The sequence below is a fragment of the Columba livia genome, chromosome 7, assembly GCF_036013475.1.
Source record: "Columba livia isolate bColLiv1 breed racing homer chromosome 7, bColLiv1.pat.W.v2, whole genome shotgun sequence".
NCBI lineage: Eukaryota > Metazoa > Chordata > Aves > Columbiformes > Columbidae > Columba > Columba livia.
This window is the reverse complement of record NC_088608.1, coordinates 21,019,087-21,029,961: the sequence shown is the minus strand read 5'-3', so window position 1 is coordinate 21,029,961 and position 10,875 is coordinate 21,019,087. Positions and strand designations below refer to the sequence as shown.

The 10,875-nt window shown below is 45.1% G+C and overlaps 1 protein-coding gene across 3 annotated transcripts; it reads right to left on the bottom strand.

Moving 5' to 3' along the window:
- Positions 1-98: 98 nt before the first annotated feature.
- KLHL23 (kelch like family member 23) lies at positions 99-10,365 on the bottom strand. 3 transcript variants are annotated; one of them, XR_010473853.1, is made up of 4 exons: positions 6,592-10,365; positions 4,920-5,072; positions 752-3,683; positions 99-548 (listed from the first exon to the last, which is right to left on the bottom strand). XR_010473853.1 is itself a non-coding variant. In XM_065069749.1 (4 exons), the coding sequence occupies exons 1-4, from the start codon at positions 7,802-7,804 to the stop codon at positions 529-531; spliced, it is 1,641 nt and encodes a 546-aa protein (XP_064925821.1). In that variant the 5' UTR covers positions 7,805-10,365; the 3' UTR covers positions 99-528. The 3 variants fall into 3 exon arrangements, 2 of the variants coding, with proteins under 2 accessions (XP_064925821.1, XP_064925819.1); XM_065069749.1 differs by having other exon boundaries at positions 3,429-3,683; XM_065069747.1 differs by having other exon boundaries at positions 99-3,683.
- Positions 10,366-10,875: the final 510 nt, after the last annotated feature.

Below are 10,875 nucleotides of genomic sequence, written 5' to 3'. Positions count from 1 at the left end.
GCCCGGGACACCGGCGAGCGGGAAACGCGCAGCACCTGCCCGGGGCGGGGGGTCTGGTCACACGTGGTTGCAGTTAACAGAAGTAACAAACGCCTGTGTTGGTATAGTGATGCTATTTGTACTTTTATTAAATATTACAAACATTCACCGAGGTATTATAGATGTGCTGTAGACATCTACAGCGCTACAAACAAGGATCACACAAGTAAAAACCTTAATAAATAGTCCTGACTTAACAACTGATTCGACTTCTGTATGTTCATTTTCTAGTTTACAAGTGAAACAGTAGAATGGTGTTTAACGTAATACAGGTCCGACAGCACAATAATTCAGTGTTCAACTGGTGTTACTGAAAACGTCTCGCGCAGATGGCTGGCAGGTCCCAGCTCTGAGCTTTCCACCTCCGCGGGCCGCACGAGTCGCTGACCTGGAGCCAGAGCCCTGTTCCTCCGCTGAGCCCAGACCCCTGCGGTGCTCAGCACCCATCGCTACACGCCTTCTTGGGATGCGCTACAGACACGACCGAATCTAAAGGGCACCATCGGTTACTGTAAAAAATAGCACCAGTTAAAATTTAACAAGTCTGAACTGCAACACTCCACTTAAGGCATTCAAAAATCTCTAACAAGTCAGGATTTATCTGAGACCCCAGTCAGTAATGTCACTGACTTCTGCTTGTGCCAGATCAGCAAGTCCTCTCTAAAGGCTTTTTTCCACTTTGCAATGGGCCGAGCAGCAGCGACTCGCTCACCTGCAGGCTGCCCAGGGGGAAAGGGGGCTCTGGGTTCCAGGGCTCCAGCCCTGGCGCAGCGCTGACCTTCACCCGCGTGAAGCAGCTGGTTTAGACGCAACAGACGGGGCGGCGCTTCGGTAGTCCCTACCTCATTCTGGCCGATTTTCACTGACTCACAGCTGTGAAAGAACACAGGCCAAAGGAACCTTAGGGCCAGACACAAGCTGCTGTTCTGTGCTCATGTTTTTCAACAAACATGAAGCTCCACAGGTACGTATTTTGCACTGAATAATTACATATATGTGTTGACTTCACCGCAGTTTCGTTCAATACAAAGATCACCTTCATGCTTTTGCAATACTGTCCTTTAAATCTCCACCTGCCTCTGAACAGTTCTCAGCTGTGGAGATTTCCAGGAGAAACTTTTTTCTTTCACCCACTTGCCCAGCCTGCGCCTTTCAAACAGCATCAGAGTTCAACTCCCCACGCCTCTTCACAGTTTAGTCCTCAAACAAATTACATCGGATCCTTAAATAGCTCTCAGTGGGATGGATAACAAAGCAAAACACTGAACCTACACACACATGGGCCTCTGCCATAGTAAGGTGACACACAAAGACGTCAAAACAAGAACTATATACACAGCACACAACTTCACATCAAAGCTCAGAGTTGATGGCCACCTGCTACCAGCAGTCAAATGCAGGTCAGAAATAACATAAAAATATGAAAGCAAAAAAATGTTGAAAATGCTTATGAACTAGAACAATCATAAACTCAGGGCTTACCTGCTTGGAAAGCTGCTTTAATCACATCTGGTAAATCCAATAAACCCCAAATTCCATTTTAGGCAGAGGTGCTGGTGTAGGCAGTTTCCACGACACGCTGCAGCAGCCCTGTTGTCCCTGCCTCCCATGCTCATGTGTGACAGCTGTTTCTGCTGTCATTTTAGGAGCTGGACTGGGGAACTGATGTGGGCTAAAAGAGCCTCTCTGCTCCCCAAGGCATTCATTTATTTGGATCACTGCTATCAGACCCGGCAGGCCCACAGCAGCTGAAGCAGGACCAGCTGAGGGGCAGCAAAGGCAGGAGCAGAAACGCTCTTCACAGCCACCTCCTCAGCACTGAGGAGGCTTTGCCACCATGGACCTTCCACACAACTTACGTGCTTCCTTCAGTCCCTCTTTTTTCCCCTTCTGCCCTCTCACTGATTTTCATTAAACCTCAAAAAAGTGTCCATTTTTAAGGCCTATACCTCTCTGTAGAACATAACCCAGAGAAGTGAGTCCAGCATTAGAGGGGAGCTGACACACGCACAGAAAGACAATAGTTTTTCCCTTGCTCCCTCAGGGAACCCAGCTAACAAGAAGCCCCCATGTTACATTGTCTATACAAGCTACAAGGAGAAAACAAATCCTAAGAAGTCACTGCACTACTGATCCAATCAAATGCATTTGTATTGCTACCTGCGTGGCAGGATGCAGAACAAGGGCTGGTGATGAGAAGGCTGGGGATGGCAGGGCCAAAACATCTGCTATTCAAATACTGCATATGGGTTCTGCTCTGCCAGCGCTGGCACTGCCACGCTGCGCTGGGAGCCGCCTGCTGGAGTCTCCCAGTGAAGAGGTGACAAACTTATTCCCTTCCTGCCCAGCTCAAGTTGCTTTCTTGACAGAATTTGAAGATCTCATATTACATTATGAGAGAAATAATAAATAAGTCCATTGGACCAGTCAGCATTCAATTTCTCCATGCAGAACATATTTTGATACGTTTCTCCAGTTGTCACCTTTGCTCAAGTCACAGTTTAGCACTTTTAGAAAAGACCAGATGGTGTTAAACAAAATAGAGATGTTTGTATATTGGAGGGACGTTAGCAACTTTCCAGTCTCTCTCATTCCATTCCACAAAGACACACTTCTTAAATTTTATGAAAAAAAAACAGTTACCATGTTAAGGCTCTCCTCTGAAAAAAAATCACCAATACTTGTGCATCGGCCAAAGAGCCCATTGCAAAGCCAGGCAGAGCCTTTTTTTGTTTCTCGTGGGCTGCAGAGCACTGTTCTCCTTCTGGCAAACCAGCGCTCACTTTCGGCTTGTGCTTTGGGGCTACTGTGTGGCACTTTTCCCCTCAGAGCCCGTGCTCTTTCTCCGCTCTGGCACCTGAAGGCAGAGATAGAGGCATTGAAGAACTGCCCATGATTTCTGGGTGTGATGGCCTAGTTATCCAAGTGAAATTCCTCTAAAGGTACAACAAGCTTAGCTTGTGGCAATGCAGCATTTCTATAGCTAACTTCGGGGTATCAAAGATTTCATCTTAAACCCAGTAGACCGTAGAAATGCAGAGGATTTTGATTGGCTTTACTCACCTTAGCACCAGATCATAGTTCCACCCAGTGATTAATGAAAACAAATCTGTTTTTCACAGTGGTTCCTATATAGCTGCACAAAGTATTATAAGAGAGTCATTTTAAATCTTGTTACCGCATTTATATTCCTGAATTGTTCAAAATAAAGACAAATTATACCTAGTTTATAACGATGTGTGCTAAGAGATTCATCTCATTCATGAGGTAATCAGTACTATTATGAATACTGCATCTGCTGTTTTCTGTAACAGCAAAATGAAAATTAAGTGTTTACACATTATACACACAGACACAGCCATGTGACCGCATAGCGCTTGGAAGATTACCTACTGCTTCCCATTTATTCTCTTCAGGGTTGTATTTCTCAATACTCTGCAGATACGTTCCTTTTGAATAGGAATACCCTCCCGTTACATAGATGCAGCCGTTCATAACCACCGCGCCACACTCCATCCTTCTCTCCATCATGTGAGCCATCTGCTTCCACTCATTTTGCTCGGGGTCATAGCAGTCCGTGATCGTGGTCTGTCCACCCACAAAATAGATCTTGTTTTGTAACGTAATGGAACACAATCCATATTCTTCAGGAAGAAAGGAAGACAGTTCAACTCAGCATGATAGCATCAACTTAAGCTGCAACTATGTGACAAACATTTGGCACCACTGAGGGTGGCCGAGTTTCTCCACTGACCTTAGGAGACCAGATTTTCTGCTACACTTGGTAAAACCAAGCTCAAGGCATTACAGAAGACACAAGCATCACAGAATCACAGAATGTTAGGTACTGGAAGGGACCTCAAAAGATCATCTAGTCCAATCTCCCCACAGGAGCAGGAACACCCAGATGAGGTTACACAGGAATGTGTGCAGGTGGGTTTTGAATGTCTCTGGAGAAGGAGACTCCACAACCCCCCTGGGCAGCCTGTTCCAGTGTTCTGATACTCTTACTGAGAACAAGTTTCTTCTCAAATTCAAGTGGAACCTTTTGTGTTCCAGTTTGAACCCACTGCCCCTTTTGTGTTCCAGTTTGAACCCACTGCCCCTTGTCCTACCATTGCTTGTCACTGAGAAGAGCCTGGCTCCATCCTCATGATGCTCACCCTTTATATATTTGTAAACATTAATAAGGTCACCCCTCAGTCTCCTCTTCTGCAAGCTAAAGAGCCCCAGCTCCCTCAGCCTTTCCTCATAAGGGAGATGCTCCACTCCATCATCTTTGTTGCCCTGTGCTGGACTCTCTCCAGCAGTTCCCTGTCCTTCCGGAACTGAGGAGCCACAACTGGACACAATATTCCAGATGTGGTCTCACCAGGGCAGAGCAGAGGGGGAGGAGAACCTCTCTCGATCTACTAGCCACCCCCCTTCTTGTACACCCCAGGATGCCATTGGCCTTCCCGGCCACAAGGGCACAGTGCTGGCTCATGGCCATCAGTACTTAGGGAGAATTGCTTTAAAGACTTACTGATAACAAGTGTAGAACATAGAGAAAACTCTCTTAAAATAATATAAATTATTTTTGTGAAATGCCTATGGATAGATTTTATTAAAAGTTAGTTTACTATATTATTAAACAGAATGTAGCCATTCCTTAGCTCAATATTTGTATAGTGATTTATATAGAACAGATGCTTGAAGAGGGTCTTCCCTTGCCCTCCCAGAGTGTGGAACTGGGAGATGACCCCACTCTGGCCCTTGCTGCCATAAAGGAATTGCTCTTTTTATTAGGAACATACCAGAAACTCTGAACTGGGCTTAAAGACTCCCACATATGAATAATCACATCAAGCTCTACGCTCATTACAGAAATTATTGTTTACCTGGATGCGGACTTGTGGTGACTATACTCCACTCATTGCTACCTGAATGGTATCTCTGGATTTTATCGTAGGTGCAGCTTCCCCTGTACCCATAGTGACCTCCGGTTACATAGATGACTTCATGCAGGACACAGGCGGTGGCATTTCCAACACCTGTACACAGTGTGAAAGTCACAACACACCTTTAGACTGCACACAATAACCACAGTCACTTGCATCCATAATCACATATCAAATGACTTGTTAATTAATATTTTAGGGTGAAATTACGCTTGCAAGTATTTAACTGACTGTGAAATTAAACTGATTTGTCAAAACACCTTATTTTATGAGGGTAAGTCAAGAGCAATAAATAAAACTGCAGTAACTGATACATATTGCATCTAATACAGCCATGCAATATTTCACAAAATTTTTATGTAGTAATTGAAGACATATTGTGAATTACTTTCTTATAGAGATTTTTTAAAGGGAATTACTTTCTTATAGAGATTTTTTAAAGTCACTTATATGGCAAGGACAAAGATGATGAGAGTTGAGATCATTCAGTGTCTCGGGGCATCTTTTCTGATGCTTTAGTCTTTCTCACACGATTGCTAATTATGTTGTTGTATAACCAAGGACACAAACAGAACAGAGTCATGTTAATTCTGGCTTGAGGAGAACAAAACAAAATAAAACAAGGGATCTGGCAAAGACAAACTGAACCAAAATTAGGAAATTAGTGTGAGTTTTTTAAGCATCGAAGAAGTTTCACACAGAAAACAGGACAAAACAACTGCACAGAATGTGGAACTGCTCACAGTATTAGCATAGGATTTCTATTTTTAAAAAAGGAAATAAAAAGAAATAAAAAGACAATAGTAGCAATGTTTGTGGAAAATATACGAACAATGAAGAAAGCTGTAGGAGTATGAGAAGTGTATTTTCCAGTTACAGATACCTCCAAAACCTGTACCATGTATGTAGAAAAACACTATTACTGCATCAACTTACAGCAAAATTTTATAATTGGGAATAATTGCATTAATTTCTAAAAATGTATAATAAAATGTATAATTGTTTATTAACTTTATAACAAAATAATACCCTTTAGTTAGGCTGTGATCCGAATCCATACATTTTTTTACAGATCACTATTTTGGCTGCTAGAAACAGGTATTAGTGTTTTTCATTATCCTCACACTGAATATTAAACAGATGATATGCTGAAATATGAGGAAACTGCATGCAAGAAGTTTTAAATTAAGATGACACCTTTATAAATTAATGCATAGACAATCTTAGTAATCTGGTCTTATATTAAAGTAATACAATCCCTTCATTGGAGCTTGCTCTTTGACCATCCACTGAAAGGACTCTAATCCCAGGTATTTTTCCAATTTCTTTCTAATTTGAACAGAAATTTTACTCCCGAAAGAAGGCAAAATTAAACTGAAACTACCACTTCTCTTCCACTCTAGTGTTCTGTGGCACAGCCCAGCACAGCGTTTGGATGTTTGCAACAGTTTGGCTGGTAAAGACATGAACCAAAGCCCACCAGCACTAACAGGAGACCCCCATGGCCATCGCTAGAGCTTGGATCAAACCCTAAACATGTCCATGGCACTAAAAAGTGGCAAATGTGAAAGGACTGACATTTGAGGAAAACGCCGTACAAAAGCTTACCTACCTTTGATCATGTTTGCAATAGGAAGCCATTTCTTTTTCAAAGGATCATAGAACTCAGCTTCTTGCACTGGAGCTCCCTTTCGGTAACCACCCAATGCATAGATGCAGCCACTCAAGGTCACCACGCAGTGGTAATACCTCGCGTCGAGCATGGGGCAGCCTTCTGTCCACTCATCTCTCTCACTGTTATATATCCACACGGTGTCAAGGGCTTCAATGCTCTCTGTTCTATAACCTCCTGTCACATATATGTCTGGTCCCAAGCTAGTGACCCCATAGCTCTCTCTGGTGTGATCCGGCATCTCTGTTCCCTGGACCCACGTGTTGGTTAAAGGATCCCAAACATGCACTTCTGATAACGGGTGCCAATAATATCCTCCAATCACATACATGGCTGCTGTGGGTCTTCTGGAAAGACCTTTGGGACTGGAGTTCAGAGCGCTGTATATGAGTGATCTTATCTTATTGTCATTAAGTCGGCTTTTTTTTTGTAGGCTTAAAGCTGACCTCAAATACATGTTATTCAAGTCCACTTTAATGCAGCTGAGCAGTTCATAGATGTCTTCAATTCTTTCCTCCGCGTTGTGTGCAACCCACTTAACAACAGCTTCGATGGCTGCCTCTTCTTTCCAAACATTGAGATTCTCTCTGGCGAGAATAAAAGAGAGCTTCTCCTTGCCAATGTCCAGAAACTCTTCCTGCTTCCACACTTCTTCAAACTGCCATAACAATATCCTCCTGGACTCTTTTTCTAGCTCCGAGCAATCATGATACTCAGCAAAGGAGTGCATCCCTATGCAGTTGTCAGTATCTAGGTGCCTCACCAGGAACTGCTCACAGGCTTTCTTCACTGACACGAACTGGAGAAGGTCTGCCGCCTGGAGCAGGCTTTGGACATTCCTCTTTGTTATCTGGATCTGTGATGTGTATGCGTAATTCACGAGGGCTTCCAGCACAGCATGGCTGAGCCCGGGAAGTCTGATCTGGCTTTTCGATTTCTCTTTCATATCGGCTGTGAACATGGCTTTAAAATAATTGCTGCACGCCGCTAAGGCGGCTCTGTGGCAGTGGAAGATGACCCCCGAGGCGCACTGCAGGGTGATGTCGGTGAACAGCCCGTCCAGGTAAAACGCCCGGAACGCCTCCAGGAACCCGGCGGGGTGAGAGGAGTCCCGGTAGAGGAACGCGTACTCCCCCTGCGCGGCCGCTGCCATGGCCGGACGCGCGGGCGCCCCGGCAGCCTGGCCGCTCCGGCCGCTCCGCGCCTTTGTCCGCGCCCCGCCCGCCGGCTCCCGGCCCGCCCCGCGCCCCCCGGCCTCCCCGGCGCGGTACTTACGCCCGGGCGGAGCGCGGCCGCGGCGGCCCCGTGACCATCTTTGGAAGAGCCGCAGCCCGCGGGAGGCGGCGGGGCCGGAGCGGCGGCTCCTATTTTGGTGCCCGGCCGCCTGCCCTGCCCGCCCCCGCCGAGCCCTCCGCGAGGTCAGCGGGCCCCGGCGCCCAGCCCGGCCTCCGCCCGCCGGCTCAGCCCGGAGACGCTCCGACTTGAAGCGCCGCTGCTGCCCCGGGACTCCCCCCTCCTGGGGGCAGGGGTTAAAAGGCTCAGTACGAGGATGACATAAGGCCCGGCCGTATTAGGGACAGAAGCAGATGCCTGGGGACCGTCACCAGCTTGGTGGCTCCCAGCACACAACAAAGCAAGGGGGCCTCTGACTGCCGCTAACAGCGACCTGAAGCTGCTGCCTCTTACAGGGGCACCCGGCTCTTCAGACACCCAGAGGAGCGATGCTGGGAAGGGCAGCAAGCTCCAGGGGCTACCCCCTCACGGAAGGGCAGGATTCAAGAAGTGGCCAGAATTCTCAGACACCTGAACCTGGCAGGGGGCAAAGGACAGTCGTAAACTATGCTGACAGACACTCCAACGATAAGCAAATTATTCAGGAAGGTTATATTGGCTTTTACCACTTCTGAAAACATGGTTCACAATTTAAGTCCTCTTTTTCTTCTCTGCTGGCAAAACATTTTTTGCAGTGGAGACCTTTAAAAGTATTTGAAGCACAGCATCCTCTGTGTTTAAGCAGATGTGCTCCCCCCTTCACCTGCAGCAGGGTTTGGATCCTTGGGATCGGGCAATCAGCTCCCCCTGCCCTGCCAGAGCTCTCCTGGATTGAAAGCACAGGCAGCGGTTTCTCCTACCAAAAGGAGGTGGGTATTTGTTATTACTAGCTAAGTGCCAGCAATACCCAAAAGGAGACATTAGGAGAGCTCTGGCTCTTCACAGATTCAAAAGCATCAATTTTTCCTTTTAACTACTGGTGGTACTTCCTCCATGATGCCTATCAGAAGCATGAACTAGAGAAGGAATCAGAACTGTAAAGTGTATACGGACATGCCCTTCCGGCCCCTCCTCACATGCTGACCACGCAACGGGACTCAACCTTGCCCTTGGCCTTTACATAGTAACATGAGACATAAATAAGCTGATGCAAACAAAAAACAACAAACCCTTCACACATCTTTCCCTGCAGTTTTTCAACTGCTCTTGCTGCATGGTTAGCCCAGGAAACCTGAGTTCTGTGCTGTAACCCAGGATCTGGCAGCAGCCCTGTGTCTCTGACCCGGGCCTGGCCCTCAGCTATGTTCCCCACTCCCTTTCTTTGGAGCATTCCCGTGTGCAGCCCCGAGTCTGTTTATACATCCCCATGCCAACAGCTTTGTTTTGCTGTGGATTTGCACTTCCTATTTCATCAGCTTCCTATGGAATACCGGGAACTTCTCCCAGGTCTTGGCCATCCTACCGGCACATAATACTAAGGCTAAGTACTCTTTATAGTAGCTGGTGTACAATAACAGTCCTGTTACCATATAGACAATTTCCCATACACACATACACCTTCCATTACACATTTATTTTAAATACATCTTTATCCGAGACATCTCCCTCCCAGAGAGCACGTTAACGTAAACTGTCAGCAAGCCTGGAGGTCAGCAACACTTAAGTACTGAACAAGCATCCCTTCAAGGAGCTTCTCCCATTCTCTTTTGGCTGGGTTACCAGCTTAAACAACTTCGCCCTTTGCGAGTACTCATCTCCTCTCCCTTATATCCAAATGTGGAAAAATCTGGTAATCGTGGTGCTTCAGAAAAGTTCTCTCTTTCCTTTTATCAAGAACAGCCCCCCTCCCCCAACTTCATATTAAGAGCTTAATGTTCTACCTACTAGAACTGAAAAATGTCTTTTGTCTCCAACACACACTTTGCCTATCAAATAGCATCCATCACCTCTACCCCCTACTTGCAGTGATTAGATCATAACTGCTAATACTTCAAGTAGTCTACTTTGCTTAATCTACTCTCAACTCTTGCTTCAATGCTTTCATCAAAACCACAAAAAGCACCCATATTTGAGCATGAAGATTAATTTCTCACTCTCACAGCAAAATACAGGTAGAAAAATAGTTAATTTAAGTGGAAGAAAAACATTAATAATTATTTATATACTAGTTTTTTGGGTTTTTTTAAGTAAGCAGTAACTGAGATCTGTAGACAAACTGAAAGCAAATTGTCTCACAACTAAGTTCTGAAAAGCAGGAAGACACCAGCACAGCATCTGGAACATTCAGCAGCACATACAGAATAATGGAGACACAAAATTTAATAATAATAATAATAATAATAATAATAATAATAATAATAATAATAATAATAATAATAATAATAATAATAATAATAATAATAAACGATACAAAACTGTACTATGCAACAGCCATTGCCATTCTTGTGTATGACCTGGAAATCAGACAACTTAAACCTGCTACAACTTGAGACCCACCAGTTCTTCAGATGGTGTTTTTGTGCCCCTGCACAAGACAACTGGGTAAGATCTCCAGTACAAACATCTCGGGCACCTATCAAATATCCATCATCAATGCAATGCTCCTGAGAACTCAAGTATATTATCCTGGACATCTTATACAACAGACTGTTCAAAAAAACCTTCCACAACTCGTTAAAGTAGGTGAACGGCTAAAACCATGACCATTTACAAGGAAGTATTCAAAGGAAATCTTAATTTATTGACAGTATCAGTCTGAAAACAGGCAAGACCACTCCTAAAAATCTTCAGCTAAGTAGACAGTGACAACATTGAATGGCAGTAAGAAACTGAGAACAATGCTGCACAGAAAAGAGAGGAAGACAGCTACAGCAATCACAGGCTGCTGAGCTACACGTCAGGCATTTGCAACCCAAGTGCTGCAAAAGTTGGACTAATTTCTCAGTTCTTAAG